The 16,550-nt window shown below is 39.2% G+C and overlaps 1 protein-coding gene across 14 annotated transcripts in view; it reads left to right on the top strand.

Moving 5' to 3' along the window:
* The window catches only part of LOC101014061 (cell cycle progression protein 1), a 90,282-nt gene that overhangs the window by 26,296 nt on the left and 47,436 nt on the right, over positions 1-16,550 (top strand). For 9 of the 14 annotated variants that reach the window (XR_004181717.1, XM_017960634.2, XM_017960635.3 and 6 more), the window contains 5 exons: positions 221-297; positions 1,448-1,649; positions 4,328-4,423; positions 6,530-6,781; positions 13,648-13,769. Coding sequence is in view for 13 of the 14 variants with exons in the window: in XM_017960634.2 (XP_017816123.2) it covers positions 221-297; positions 1,448-1,649; positions 4,328-4,423; positions 6,530-6,781; positions 13,648-13,769 (749 nt within the window). In the remaining variant the exon portion in view is untranslated. The remainder of the gene's footprint in view (positions 1-220; positions 298-1,447; positions 1,650-4,327; positions 4,424-6,529; positions 6,782-13,647; positions 13,770-16,550) is intronic. The other 5 variants (XM_009210218.2, XM_021940582.2, XM_009210220.4 and 2 more) reach the window with 1 other exon arrangement.

Raw genomic sequence — 16,550 nt, 5'->3', positions numbered from 1 at the left:
TTAGTAGAGATGGGGTTTCACCGTGTTAGCCAGGATGGTCTTGATCTCCTGACCTCGTGATCTGCCCGTCTTGGCCTCCCAAAGAGCTGGGATTACAGGCATGAGCAACTGCGCCCGGCAGGAAGATATTTTTATCTACCCAGATTATATGTTGACTGCAGAAAGTCTATAGAGAGTTTTAAATTAAGAAATAATTATATTGATCTTTACTTTGTATCAGAAAGCAGCGAAAATGGCGCAGTGCTTATGGAAGAAACTGCTTATCCAGCTTTGGAGGAAACCAGCTCAACAATTGAGGTAAACTTGTATTTTACTCTATGGATATATGTTAAATAGTATCCTTAGAGTACTAATTAAAGCCTCTAACTCTATTTATGCATTCTATTCCTATTTTGAATTATAAGCAATTTTGACTTCTAAGTTAGATGTCTTAGAAGACATCTAAGCAAAGTAATTTCTTGGTATTGTGTTAAAGATCTATCTTTTCACCTCTAATATAATTCTCTTTGGAAGTAGATTGCATTCTTGAATTATATTGAACAATTAAGCTGTTAGGTTTCACATCTAAAACGATGGTTCGTTTTAAAATTTGGTAACAACCTAAGACTTGTCCTTTGGGGTTTTACCTGACTTCTATATAGAACTAGATAGCTAGATGATCATTTTACATGGTGTTTTAGTCTGTTTGTACTGATCTGACAAAATACCTGAGACTGGATGATTTATAAAGAACAGAAATTTATTTCTCACAGTTACAGAGGCTGGGAAGTTTAAGATCAAAGCGTGGACAACCTCAGTGTCTGCTGATGGCATGCTGTCTTGTTTCCAAATGGCGTCTTGTTGCTACATCTCTAAGAGGAGATGAGTGAAAAAAGGCTGGATGCTGCATGAAGCCTGTTTTATAAAGACCTTGATCATATTCCCAGGGGAGATCCCTTATAACTCAGTCACCTCCTAAACGTCCCACTTCTTAGTACTATCACATTGGCGATTACATTCCAGCCTAGGAATTTTTGGGGACACCTTCAGACACATTCAGTACAAGATACTGCTGTTGAAGTTTATTACATACATAACCCAGAAAGTTTAGTGAGTCTTTTTTGGGCTCCCACGCTACAGAGTTGTGCTCGAATAGACCCATGGAACTCGTGAGAGAAATGAACTCTTTTTTCTGTGGTTATTGAGGAGCAAAGGTGGGCTTCTCAGCTTCTGCAGCCCACTAGGAGAACGCGGTGGTCTGATCTAATTCTGAGAGTTGTCAAGGGATCTGATAGTGTTCTCAAGCTATATGATGAGCCTACTATTGTGTAATTCTTTACTAATGGGAGGAATCGTATCTTTTATTTTAACTCAGATTACTATAATACTTAGCACTGTTGTATTCTACGAAAATATAAGGCCCTTAAATCATTGTTGATTTACCATCTCTAAAATTATGGTTCTTCAGGCAGAGGAAGAAAAGATACCTGAAGACGGTATCTATATTGGAACTGCCAGTGATGATTCTGATATTGTCACCCTTGAGCCACCTAAGTTAGAAGAAATTGGAAATCAAGAAGTTGTCATTGTTGAAGAAGCACAGAGTTCAGAGGACTTTAACATGGGCTCTTCCTCTAGCAGCCAGTATACTTTCTGTCAGCCAGAAACTGGTAAGAATACACTGATAAGAGACATAAAGACATGTACGACCACATTTTATATAAGGGCTTTTTTTCTACCCCTAATAATTTAGTCTCTAGTTTTGAATATGTTTGTGTAAAACTCAAGACTATTTTGTGTGTGAAATCTATTAATACCTAGTGTTTTCCTAGACTGTTCTGGAGCATAGCAATCTTTTGCTATAACAGTAACCATCTTTTGCCATTAAATAGAAGGCAAAATTGCTTCAGTGAGATCTGTTAAAATCACAAATGCTTCAAAATTCATTTGGTGCTTTTTAGATTGGGAAATTGGGGATGTTAATATTTTTGCTTGCAGTAGTATACATTTTGTATTATAGAAATAGTGAAAGAAAAATTCTTATTAAAGTTTCTTCAAATATATTCAATTATTAATCATGCAACAAACATTTATTGAGTACCTACCATATGCCAGACAGTGTTCAAGGTGCTGTCAATACAGCTAGTCTCCCAAAGCTCCTGACCTTCAGAGCTTTTGTTTTAGATTCTGTGATGAAAATGTCACTAGTGTTAAGTCAAATTTTTAGTGCAATCAATACCCGTTGTACAGACAGACTCATTCAGAGATTAAAGTGTGAGTTGCTTGATTTCTTTCCACTATGCTTCAGCTCAGTTTTAGCAGTGTGTATAACATCTTTTAATGTGATATAAGTATGTAAATATAAAGTTCCTGGAAATATCAGTTACTAACCCACAATTATAACTAAGGGTGAGTGATGGCAGAGACAACTTGAAACACTGCTAGTGATTGTAAAAATTTCCTAGTTTGACAGAAAAACAGGAAACGTGTAGTATCTATTTTAGGTAATTTTTTTAGATTTTACCATTCTTTAATATTTACATTTGCCAACCAGAATCAGACAATATAATTTCTGTCATTCCAGTTTAGCTAATAAAATGTCAAGTAGAGATTCTTGGCTGGGCATAGTGGCTCACACCAGTAATTCCAGCACTTTGTGAGGCCGAGACAGGTGGATTACCTGAGCCCAGGAGTTTGAGACCAGCCTGGGCAGCATTGCGAGACCTCATCTCTACAAATAATAAAAAGCCAGGCATGATGGCATGCGCCTGTGTTCCCAGCCACTTGGGAGGCTGAGATGTGAGGATTGCTTGAGCCTGGGAGGTTGAGGCTGCAGTGAGCTGAGATTGCGCCACTGCGCTCCAACCTGGGTGACAGAGCAGGACCCTGTCTCAAAAATAAAAAAAAAATAAAGATTCTTGGCTATCTCATTTAATGAGAAGTTATTTTCAGCTAGTATATCAGTGGTTTGCCTATAAACATGAACTTGAAAACACTTTATCCAGCTATTTGAATATTCAGGTGACATTCTTGGTGGTCAGAGGAAAATTCAGCCTTTGTTAGAATAGCATTCATAGTATATTTATTTAGGGAGGGATATCGTAATTGATTTTAGAATCCTTGTTGGTCATCAAATTTTATTATTTTTTTAAACTCTGGAATTTGTGTTGTATTCAGGTAGTTTTTTTTTTTTTGCCCCCTTCCTTTCTTGCCTCTGGTTTAATTCCATAATGTTCATGGCCCAGAAAAGTCAAATTGAAGCTGGAGTATTACAGAATGGTCAGATATATAAGAAACTGACATAGACATAAAAGAAATTACATACTGTTGCCGGGCATGGTGGCTCATGCCTGTAATCCCAGCACCATCTCAAAAAAAGAAAGAGATTATATATAGTTAACTTTTTTCAGGAAGTTGCATACTTCTAAGCTCCTTCTTCTTTTGTCTTCTTTCTGAATTCTGACTTCTTGAGATTTTTGTAGACTGAGTTAAGAGGAATATTTGATTAATTATCTTTTTACCCATTGTTATTCCTCCTAAAGATATTGTTTCAATAAACCAAATGTTTAAAGACGAAATTTTGGACTATACTGAAAACACTACATATAAACCAGTTGGCAGGAGTTTTTGTTTTGGGGCCGTGCACGTTGGCTCACGCCTGTAATCCCTGCACTTTGGGAGGCTGAGGCAGGCAGATCACCTGAGGTAAGGAGTTTGAGACCAGCCTGACCAACATGGTGAAAACCCTTCTCTACTAAAAATACAAAAATTAGCCAGGTGCCTATAATTCCAGCTACTTGGGACTAACTGCCTGTGGTAACGCGGGCCTGTAATCCCAACTACTCTGGAGGCTGAGGCAGGAGAATCTCTTGAACCCAGGAGGTGAAGGTTGCAGTGAGCCAAGATTGCACCATTGCACTCCAGCCTGGGCAATAGAGGGAGACTCTGTCTCAAAAAAAAAAAAAAAAAGAGTTTTTGTTTTTCCCTTTTGGTTTGTTAATTTTGTGCTATAGCCATTACTTAATTGTTTTTTCCTTTCCCTTTCTTCATCCTTAAAGATTTCAACTTCAGTTTTTTCTTCTCCTGACTTACATTCTTGTGGCAGTGTAGGTTTTGTTGGGTTAAGAACGCTACCTGCTTCCTCTATACGAACTCTCTTTCCTGACAAAAAGCAAAGTTGGTAGTGTAGAGTTTGTATTGTGTATGTTTTTAAGAAGGCATGATTATTATATTTTAATTTAGTACGATAGCAATGTTAAGTGATAATTAAGTATTTTTAATTCTTTTTTTCTTTTTAGTCTTTATAATATAGCTTTATGCATCTTTTTTTCCTGTTTATTCACAAAAGAAAGGTGGTGGGAGAAGCTGTGGAAGATTCCTGAGTGCATATGGGGATGGGATGATCAGCTGAAACACCATGTTCCTAGCCAACTCACTTTCCAAGGTGGTGTGACTAACTCTGACCAGCTTCTCTAGAGCTGAGTGTGCCTAGTCACATTTACTATTTACCGAGTGCTTTAAAGATACCTGTTGTCATCTGTGATACTCTAAACAGGTGTTCAGAATCTCTTGTAAAGGCACTGGCCAAGCTTATTGCATGCCTTTGCATTGCTTGCATCTATGGGCCAAATTAAGCTTTTTTAAAAGAAGTTAAAAATCAAAATATTTTAGCTATTATATGTACGGGTTAAAAAAGTTGGAAGCATTAGATAAGGACATGAATATATTAATATGGGTTAGGCTGTTTTGTTAGAATATGTAATGAAGGCAATGTTAATGTAGAATTGAACATTTATTTAAAGAAGTTTTACAGATGGTTTGTTTCTACATTTACCTATCTTAATTTTATGTCAGAAAACCTGACTTAAATACTCTAACCATGATCATGAATGCCTTTGTATTATGTAATGCTTTGTTTAAGTCTTCCTTTCTTTCTCTTTGTCCAAGAAATATAACCTCACACCTGAGGCGACGGCATCTTTGAAAAACTAGTGATCAAGAATAACCAGATATACATGATGGGCATAAGGGTCATGACCAAAAAGATCTCTCAGTGGCATCTGTATCACTAAATATTAGGAATATTCATTCATTTCAGTAGTGCCTTCTGTCTTTGTGTTTATTGTTGTAAGTGTGAAAGTGAACTGAATCCTCCGTGATCCATCTCTGAAAAATATTGCCTAACCTAAATCACCAGCTTTCCTGTGGCATGGATATCCTGTCTTCTGACAAACTGTTTTTGCTTTTCTGGAGCATGAATGTTTGTTGTTTTAGAGCTCTTTATATTCAAGTTCATATTTTATCCTTCCTTTTAGTGCTTTTCCTCTAAGTAGCTTGTGGAAATTTTTCTGAGTAATCGAAGCTTCTGTGTCAACATACAGTTTGTTGATATATGGAACCGTGTTAAGAAATTAATGCATTCGGAAAAAACTGAAGGTGATTTTTCCAGGGAATTTGTTTCCTGGACTTAGGATTTCTTGTGCAGATTTTTCCCACCAGTTTGCTTTTCTCTACTATTATTTTCATATAGGAGCAGCATCAGAATAGTCCTTAATATCGGAGATAGCTGTTGTGTCACTTCCTCATGCTGACATATTTACTAGAGGGTAAAATTAATAACCTTCTAGTAAGAGTGGCAGTCGAAGGGAAGGACTCATCTGACTTCTGGAAACCTATGTTAAAATAGAGTGCTTTGAACCTTGATCGTGGGCTAATCAGGTTAGAAATGAAACTAGAGACCAGATACACCCAAGGAAACTTGGTAGTTACTTTACTTTATAAGTCACAAGAAATGCTTGTGTACTTTCCTGTGTTCCTTAAACAGTTGCACTTCAGTTACCTCTTTGAAACTGAATGAAGAGACAGAGAGTATTGTTTTCTCTTTCCAGAAATAATACTTGTTTATACCTGTAATAGCAATGAAATTTTGTTTCTTTTGAGACAGAGTTATGCTGTGTCTCCCAGTCTGGAGTACAGTGACAGGATCTTGGCTCACTGCAACCTCCACCTCCCGGGTTCAAGTGATTCTCCTGCCTCAGCCTCCCAAGTAGCTGGGACTATAGGTGCACTACCACACCCGGTTAATTTTTGTATTTTTAGTAGAGAAGGGGTTTCGCCATGTTGGCCAGACTGATCTTGAACTCCTGACCTCAGGTGATCTGCCCGCCTCGGCCTCCCAAAGTGCTGGGATTACAGGCGTGAGCCACCGCTCCTGGCCAACCGTGAAACTTGAGGCTATGAGAATGAAGGATTATTCTAATAGTGTAAACTATAAGGCGAGGAGGGTTAAAAAAAAACCAGAGATAGGCTCTCAATGCACAAATGAATATGATGAACAGATTCTTGTGTATCACATTTGAAATGCTTTATGTTTTGGCTTTATGTAGATGAGTTGAAAACCTGTGTTTTTGTTTATGTTGTTTGGTTTTTGTTTTTGGCTGTCTCGTGTAAAAAGGCATGTAAGGGATGGCATTGATTATTCTAAATAATTTTTACTGGGAAAGCATTTCCAATATTTTGAATAGCTAAATGTCAACTTTTTTCTTAATAGTATTTTCATCTCAGCCTAGTGACGATGAATCAAGTAGTGATGAAACCAGTAACCAGCCCAGCCCTGCCTTTAGACGACGCCGTGCTAGGAAGAAGACTGTTTCTACTTCAGAATCTGAAGACCGGCTAGTTGCTGAACAAGAAACCGAACCTTCTAAGGAGTTGAGTAAACGTCAGTTCAGTAGTGGTCTCAATAAGTGTGTTATACTTGCTTTGGTGATTGCAATCAGCATGGGATTTGGACATTTCTATGGTAAGTATTCAAAAATGTGTAACCTGATGGGATAGTGTAGAGGCACTTAGGAGTGAGGAATCCCGGGATATGTTTTCAGTGCCATTATTAAATATATGGCCTTGAAAACTTGAAGCCTGTTTGAGCCTCAGTTTTCTCATTCGGGAAGTGGGTGCTGCCTATCTCACAAATCTTTTTATTTAAATAAGGTAGTAGTTATTAATAAATGTAAAGATAATAACCACATATATTTGTGACTCTTTTAAAGTTAAAAGATGGAAGATTAAAAATCTGAAATGCTCACCATGAGGGAAATCATTTACATTTAGAATCATAGTTAAACTAAGTTGAAGTGTGAGTTTTTTAGGAAGATTATTTAAATCACAGTTGAAATGGTTATATTTGAAATGTAGAAATAGTAAGTGTTCATTATTTCTACTTTGAGGTTTCATGTAAGTATCATACTTTATAACTTTCATTGTTGTTTCTGTGATTCACATGAATTGAGAGGTTTTCATCTTTATTCTTATACTTTGCTCTTTATTATGATTGATACTATTTATATATGTTGATCATCTTATCAATTCAAAGCCTTTAAATGCCTTTTGGGTGAGAAGAGGAAGGTATTCCATTGGTGTTACTTTACTTTCTCATTTAGGAGCCTCACCCATTGAACCTCTCTCTTTTTTTTTTTGGGGAGACGGAGTCCCACTCTGTCGCCCAGGCTGCAGTACAGTGGCATGATCTTGGCTCACTGCAAACTCCACCCCTAGGGTTCTAGCAATTCTCCTACCTCAACCTCCCGAGTAGCTGGGGTAACAGGCGCCTGCTACCATGCCTGGCTAATTGTTTTGTATTTGTAGTAGAGATGAGGTTTTGCCATGTTGGCCAGGCTGGTCTCAAACTTTTTTTTGTTTGTTTTTTTGAGACAGAGTCTCGCTCTGTCGCCCAGGCTGGAGTCCAGTGGTGCGACCTCGGCTCACTGCAGCTTCCACCTCTGGGTTCAAGCAATTCTCCTGCCTCAACCTCCTGAGTAGCTGGGATTACAGGTGCCCGCCACCATGCCTGGCTAATTGTTTTGCGTTTTTAGTAGAGACGGGGTTTCACCATCTTGGCCAGGCTGGTCTCAATCTCCTGATCTTGTGATGCACCTGCCTTGGCCTCCGAAAGTGCTGGGATTACAGGCGTGAGCCACCGTGCCCGGCCAGTCTTGAACTCTTGACTTAAGGTGCTCCACCTGCCTCAGCCTCCCAAAGTGCTGGGATTACAGGCATGAGCCACCATGCCTGGCCTGAATCTCTTATTTAAGGTATGTATTTGTACAGTGACTGGAGTATTTGAAACCTGAACTTTGACTCTTTGTTGTATTGGAATTTGGGGTAGAGACAATTTAGAAGGAAACGTCTTAGATCTTGTCAAATTCCCGAATTTTAGCTTGCTTTATATTAACTACTTTTAGGTTTTTTTTGCCTGCATAATCCACAGTCTAACTTTCATTTTGCTAGTTCCTTGGAAAAATGTATTTCTTATGCAAAGATTGAAGAATTACATGTATCCTATGTGGATTTGTGGAAAAGGTTTATTATTCAACATAGTGTAATGTTAGAATAGACTTAATGATGACAATACCTGTTTAAAGTCAGAGCTTGCAAGATGTGTTTCTTGTATTTATATTAATAAAAATATGTATTTAGATTTCTGATGGATGCCTGCTTGAATTTAATACTGAGATACTATTATTTGTATCCTTTCTTGAAATTTGTTGTAATAAGATTTGATTGGAAATATATATTTACCTTTATAGACTAGCCGAAACAAATTAATCAATATGTATTTGAGTATGATTTTCCCTCCACAGGTAAACATGAGAGTAACAAAGGAGAAGATCTTATCTTAATCTTTTTTTCTTCAAAAAAATTGGATAGTGATTTAAAGTGTTAATCCAAATTAAAACTTCACTATTTACATGACCTTTGAATATTTTGTAGAAAGATCATTTTACAGGAGTGCTTTCAAAATGAGAAGTTACTTCTCTGTTATGTAGGATTTTGGTTATTAGTAAAATTTACCTTAATAGTTAATTAATAAAACATTGTCCTTTACTTCATATTAGCCTTTTCGGAATATGAAAAGCCTGGATAATACATTATGAAGTAGGCCTTATGGTAATGAGATTAGTTTAATTAACATACAAGACCTAACCTAAATGACTTTTCCAAATCACTACTTAAAAGACATCACTTTTTTTTTGAGATGGAGTTTTGCTCTTGATGCCCAGGCTGGAGTGCAGTGCATGATCTCGGCTCACTGCAACCTTCGCCTCCCAGGTTCAAGTGATTCTCCTGCCTCAGCCTCCTGAGTATCTAGGATTACAGACATCTGCCACCATGCCCAGCTAATTTTGTATTTTTAGTAGAGATGGGGTTTCTCCATGTTGGTCAGGCTGGTCTCGACCTCCCGGCCTCAGGTGATCTGCCCACCTTGGCCTCCCAAAGGGCTGGGATTACAGGTATGAGCCACCACACCTAGCAAGACATCACATTTTTAAATTTTAGCACTGATCTCAGCATTCTTTGGAGTTGATTTCAGAGCCATTTTGAATTTCCCATTCACCGTGAAGTCAGTCATTGCATCCCATAGTCATTCATTCACTTTATAATTTTATTTTATTTTTTTTGAGACAGAGTCTTGCTCTGTTGCCCAGGCTGGAATGCAGCAGTGCAATCTTGGCTCACTGCAACCTCCGTCTCCCAGGTTCAAACGACTCTCCTGTCTCAGCCTCCCGAGTAGCTGTGATTATAGGTGCCCACCAGCACACCTGGCTAATTTTTGTATTTGTAGTAGAGATGAGGTTTTGCCCTGTTGGCCAGGTTGATCTTGAACTCCTGACCTCAAGTGATCTGCCTGCCTCAGCCTCCCAAAGTGCTGGGATTATAGGCATGAGCCACTGTGCCTGGCCTGCTTTATAATAATTTAACAATACCATACTACTAATTGAATCATTCTGCATTTGTCAGCCTTGGTGCCATACAAATTTGAATTGGCAGATTTACACTGCAGGGAAGAGAAAGCTAGCACGACTAAGGATAGTAAAGCAGTATACTCCAGTGTACTCCATCTGAAAATGCTTTCAGAAGTTTTATTAAAAAGTTTCATGAATGAAGCAGTCTTTCTTCTTACATTTACTTGTGACTATCAACATTCCAAATCATCAATGGAGTTCAATTGATTTAGTTTTCTCCTTGAGTTGCTTGAAGTATTGATAGACTACCTGGCTCTTCGGCAGACTATTATATAACAAGATATCTAGATGCTAAGTTATAGAGCACAGAATGAATTACAGCTCGAAGCATACACTTACTGAATTATCCCAGAGGTGGTAAGATTTTTTTTTTTTTAAATAGTTCAATTCATTTATTTCAACCGACGTTTATTGGCTGGTGATACAATTGCTCCTCAAGGAGAAATGATTTGAACAGGAGAAGATTTTTTAAAATATTTTTTTAAATAGGAGATTTGTACTCCAAGATTCTTCTGTGCTGTAGTCAAAAGTGATGTGCCCTTGAATGGACTCTGAATGTCCTTCAACACAATAGACATGGCCAAGGAAAAGAAACCCAAAGAAAAGAAACCCAGGCAAGACTATAGGTCTAAGAGGCATGGCCAAGGTCTTGAGTGTAAGTGTATGTAACAGACAGACTTCTGCATTTGGGGCTATTCTCGGAGTCACCTTGTTTTTTTGTTTTTTGTTTTTGTTTTTTTCATTTAACATTAAATTCATTCAGCAAATATTCGTTGAGCTCCTACTGCATATCAGGGACTGGTGAAGAAATAGAGGTGGTAAGATTTAAATTGTGTCTAATCATAGTAAGTTTATGATAGACTCAAGGAAGGTAGAACATTCCAGCAATAGACAATCTGATAACCTGAGGAAGAAGTAATCTTGGGTTTGGGAGCAGTGAAAAGACTGCCTGGACTATAGCAGAGTAGGTATTTAGAAATAATGGAGTGGGTGGGGTGCTGTTATAGTCATCCCTTGATGTCCATGAGGGATGGGTTCCAGGAGGCACCCATACCAAAATCCATACAAACTAAAGTCCCTTGACGGCGGACCTCACATACACGAAAAGTCACCTCTCCATATACCTGGGGTTTGCATCCTGCCATTGGATTTTGCATCCTGCCATGTAGTTCAAACTCACGTTGCTCAAGGGTCAACTGTATATTGTAAAACATCTTGGAATCGATAGGAAAGTTTGATTTATTGAGTAACCTGCTATCAGTTTAGAGAAAAAGAGTGCCGGAACGTTTTGCTGGTGTGGAAAAAGTGGTATGGGAAAATGTAAAATAGTTGTTAGGAGTTCTGTAATCTGGATATTTGGTGAGGAGGACCTTGACGATTAGAATAACAGTGAGAATGGAATAAGGGACATTGAAGGAATAATGGAAAATAATGGCAGTTTATTAAATTGTAGGAAATGTGCTAGCTGCTTCACTTTTGGAGTTGGGGTTACTGGGGAAGTTTTGCCAGATGATAAATAGATGGTAAGCACAGTTTGGTTTGGTTTGGGGCAGGTGTTGAGGTTTGATTTTTTTTTTTCCCCCCCCACCCTACAAAGAGGCCCCCTACGCAGCTGGATGTGTTGATTAGAAGCTCTGATGAGAAGTTAAGACTAGATCTGTAGATTGGAATTCTTAATAGGAGTGATAGCAAAATCTGACAGTGGTGCAACATGGTACAATAGGCAGCATTTGTAGACATGACTAGGCCAAAGATTGTATCTTGAGGATAACACTTTAGGCAGCCGAAGGTGCAGGAAAAACCCCCAAGTGATTAGTCAGTAATACTGTAAAAGGCTACATTAAGACAGTAATCAAGCATGTGCTATATTATACTATCTTGAATTCAGACCCCAACACAGTTTTAGATTATTTTCCAGTGGGCAAAGGAATTAATCTTCTTAGCAGTTTGAAACAGAAATTGCAGAAGTTTTCTGTTACTCTGGGAACTATAGATAAATTTCCTTCAACATGTGAAAAAATCGGGGATTCTTCTGAGTAGTTTTGAAACAAGCTTGCCATGCTTCTATAAATTGGGAAATCTAAAGAGAGGAAATGAATTCTAACACAGAATACCATAGCTAGAATATGTAACCGTTATCTGTAAATTGGCAAAAGTTGTTTTTAGTATTTTTCAAGATGTATTGAAGACATTTAAAATAATTTTTATATCAGTAAGGGAAGAAATAGCGATCATTGCATCCTTTCTTTGTAAAATTCTGTAGTATCTATACTTAGATGTAATGTTAAGGTAGCTAACTGCATTTTGCCTTATTTTTGATTTCGTGGTTTTTTCCCCCCATACATGAAGCATGTGAACAGCATGTCTCAGTAAAGTAACATTTTGATTTTTAGGGTGAAAATATGAAGAATCCTAGTTGGTTTAAGATTCTTTTTTTGAGACAGAGTTTTGCTCTTGTTGCCCAGGCTGGAGTGCAGTGGCATGATCTCAGCTCACCGCAACCTCTGCCTCCCGGGTTCAAGCGATTCTCCTGCCTCAGCCTCCCAAGTGGCTGGGATTACAGGCATGTGCCACCATGCCCTGGCTAATTTTGTATTTTTAGTAGAGACAGGGTTTCTCCATGTTGGTCAGGCTGGTCTTGAACTCCTGACCTCAGGTGATCCATCTGCTTTGGCCTCCCAAAGTGCTGGGATTACAGGCGTGAGCTACCACGCCTGTCCGATTCTTTTATCACTGTTGGTAGAAGGACAGTGCTACTCCAGTACAGATTTAACCATTGCAGAATTCTTAACAAATTTGGCTTTGAGAATGGTGCACAGTCACCATTAGCCAGTTATTTTCTGTGCTGTACTTTTTGGGCTTTGTTGTATCCTTTAGGCAAAATATTAAAAAAAAAAAAAAAAAGGTTTTCATTTTTCCTTATTGACTTCATGACCTGTGAAAAAACACCAAGGTTTGTTCATTTCTCTGTATAAAGGAGGCTGAAACACTTTTTGTACTTAAAGATAACCCCCAAAACAACAAAGCTGAGTGCCTTCAATATAGTAAGATAAGAACATTACATAAATTGTTCTCTTGGTTAGAGCCATATGGGCGGGCCTGTGTGTTTTAATACAAAAGATAGTGAACTGCTTAAATGTTCCTGGGTATATGTAAATAAATGTTTTTAAAAACTGGCCTACGTGGCCTTACTTATATTACGTAAATGTTCACCATCATCTGATGAATGATCATGGGCTTTCACTTACTTATCTTAAAAAAATTTTTTTTAATTTTTAGTAGAGACGGGGTTTCACCATGTTGTCCAGGCTCGTCTTGAACTCCTGACCTCAAATGATCCACCTGCCTTGGCTCCCAAAGTGCTGGGATTACAGGCGTGAGCCACCGTGCCCAGCCTTAGTTACTTATTCTTTATGTAATCAGAATTTTTAAAGAATGGTGAAATGCTGATGATACTCTGAAATTAAGATCACATAGGTTATGGCCAGGCACAGTGGCTCACACATGTAATCCCAGCACTTTGAGAAGCCAAGGTGGGTGGATCACTTGAGGCCAGGAGTTTGAGACCAGCCTGGCCAACATGGCAAAACCCTGTCTCTACAAAAAATTAGCTGGGCATGGTGGCGCTTGCCTGTAGTCCCAGCTACTCGAGAAGCTGAGGCACGAGAATTGCTTGAACCCCAGGAGGCAGAGGTTGCAGTGAGCTGAGACCATACCAGCCTGGGCGACGTAGCGAGACTCTGTCTCAAAAAAAAAAAAAAAAAGATTACATAGCTTATATGCAGATTACCAATGTTTAAAAATAAATAAAACATTGAATGATAATAATTATGTTACATACCCTTAATAAAAATATTTATTTTAGGCACAATTCAGATTCAGAAGCGTCAACAGTTAGTCAGAAAGATACATGAAGATGAATTGAATGATATGAAGGATTATCTTTCCCAGTGTCAACAGGAACAAGAATCTTTCATTGATTATAAGGTATGTACCACTAACAAATATTTAAAATAATTGTTAGTAATTATTGTGCTTATTACTTAGAGCTTATTGTGCTTAGTAGTGCAGATTAGTAAATCAGAAATAATGCAGATCATTGTTGAATTGAATACGGGTACTTACAGTGTCCTAGTCAGTCATGAGTGCACCATATAGAGTATTTCTCTTATTCTCAAAACATGGGAATTAAGCAGTTATTAACTTTCATAGGTGGGAAAGAGGTTTAGAAAGGTTAAGGGACTTTCCCAAGGTAGCAACTGGCAGAGCTAATTTGTTTTTGTTTGTTTGTTTGTTTATTTATTTGAGATGGAGTCTTGCTCTGTTGCCCAGGCTAGAGTGCAGTGGTGCAGCCTCAGGTCACTGCAACTTCCACCTCGGGGTTCAAGCGATTCTTGTGCCTCGGCCTCCCAAGTAGCTGGGATTACAGGTGTGCGCCACTACGCCTGGCTAGTTTTATTGTATTTTTAGTAGAGACGGGGTTTTGCTATGTTAGCCAGGCTGGTCTCGAACTCCTGACCTCAGTCTACCCACCTCAGCCTCCTAAAGTGCTGGGATTACAGGTGTGAGCCATTGTGCCCGGCCACGGCCTTTTTTTGTTTTGTTTTGTTTTGGAGAGCTAATTTGATTCCAGGGATTTGACTTAAGAACTCTTATCCCTAGCTGCTATTTTATAGTTAACATCTTTTAAAAGTGACATTTTATATGTGTATATAGATATTTTTATTAGCATTATTTTCAGAGTGAAGCAGACATTTTCAGTTGGCAGAAGGGAAAGAGGAGAGTTGTGGTTTTATAGCCTCTCTAAGATCTTCTCTTGATCAGGGGACATAGCCATTCCTTTTCATTGTGTTTTTTTTTTTTTTTTATTCTGATGGAAGGGAGAGCATGTTATGTTTTTCTGCCTATAACTCATCTAGATTTTGTCTCACAAGACTGTACTGTCCGTTGTGTCATTCCCCAACACCCCTGGAAGTTTATGAGGATCAGCAAAATGGCTGGTTTCCTATCTAGTTTTCCCTAGGAAGGATGTAGAGAGAAACTCAGGGTAGAAAAGTAAGCTGTGTCTGGGCGTGGTGACAACTTCCCAAATTCCCAAAGTTGGTGACTTTGGGAGGCCGAGGTGGGTGGATTGTTTGAGCCCAGGAGTTCAAGACCATCCTGGCCAACATGGTGAAACTTTGTCTCTACTAAAAATACAAAAATTAGCCGGTTGTGGTGGCACATACCTGTAATCCCAGATTTTTGGAGGCTTAGTTAGGCACAAGAATTGTTTGAACCTGGGAGGCAGAGGTTACAGTGAGCTGAGATCACGCTCTTGCACTCTAGCCTGGGCCATAGAGGAAGACCATGTCTCAAAAAAAAAAAAAAAAAAAGGAAAAGGAAGAAAAGTAAGCTATTTATTGTTTTTTTCCTCCATTTTTCCACCCCCAATTCTCACACTTAATTTATGTATGTTTCCCTTACAGGTTATATTTCTTGAAAAGACAAAAATACTACTTTGTAACTAAATTGTATCTTTCAGGGAGGTACTTCTCCCATCCAAGTACTAACCAGGCCAGACCCTGCCTAGCTTCTGCCATCAGAGGAGATTGGGCGCATTCAGGGTGGTATGGCTGTAGACACAGGGAGGTACTTATGAAGTTAATTATAAATAGTTCAGTTTTCCTACCTTTATTAGAAGATGCCATTTTCTTTTTTTTTTTTTTTTTTTTTGAGACAGAGTCTCGCTCTGTCGCCCGGGCTGGAGTGCAGTGGCCGGATCTCAGCTCACTGCAAGCTCCGCCTCCCGGGTTTACGCCATTCTCCTGCCTCAGCCTCCCAAGTAACTGGGACTACAGGCGCCCGCCATCTCGCCCGGCTAGTTTTTTGTATTTTTTAGTAGAGACGGGGTTTCACCGTGTTCGCCAGGATGGTCTCGATCTTCTGACCTCGTGATCCACCCGTCTCGGCCTCCCAAAGTGCTGGGATTACAGGCTTGAGCCACCGTGCCCGGCAGAAGATGCCATTTTCTTCACCACAATGTTTTCTGGTTCCATAGGATAACATTGGCTTTTGGAAAACTCACCACGCATAAATCTCTAGAGAGAATTTGTAGTTGGTTTGGGTTTGGATTTGTTTGTTTGTTTGTTTTTTTGAGATGGAGCCTCGCTGTGTGGCCCAGGCTGGAATGCAGTGGGGTGATCTCAGCTCACTGGAACTTCTGCTTCCTGGGTTCAAGTGATTCTCCTGCCTCAGTCTCCCAAATAGCTGGGATTACAGGCTTCCTCCACTATGCCTGGCTCATTTTTTGCATTTTCAGTAGAGATGGGGTTTCATCATGTTGGCCAGGCTGGTTTTGAACTCCTGACCTCAGGTAATCTGCCTGCCTCAGCCTCCCAATGTGCTGGGATTACAGGCATGAGCCACTGCACTTAGCCTGTTTTTTTTTGTTTGTTTGTTTTAAGAGGCAGAGTCTCATTCTTGTTGCCCAAGCTGGAGGGCAGTGGTGCGATCATGGCTTACTGCTACCTCAACTTCCTGGGCTCAAGCAATCCTCCTGGCTTAGCCTCAAGTAGCTGGGACCACAAGCACATGCCACCATGTCCAACTTTGTTATTAAATTTTTCATAGAGATGGAGTCTCACTATGTTGCCCAGGCTATTCTGGAACTTCTGGGTTCAAGTGATCCTCCCGCCTTGGCCTCAAAATGCTGGGATTAAAGGATTGAGCCACTGTGCCTACCTAGTGAGTCAGTTTTTGCAGATCTCTTGTTTCTAGCTGTTAAGT

This window comes from Papio anubis, unplaced genomic scaffold (genome assembly GCF_008728515.1).
Source record: "Papio anubis isolate 15944 unplaced genomic scaffold, Panubis1.0 scaffold59, whole genome shotgun sequence".
Taxonomy (NCBI): domain Eukaryota; kingdom Metazoa; phylum Chordata; class Mammalia; order Primates; family Cercopithecidae; genus Papio; species Papio anubis.
Note: the sequence above shows the minus strand (reverse complement) of the source record. Positions and strands in the feature narration are given on the sequence as shown.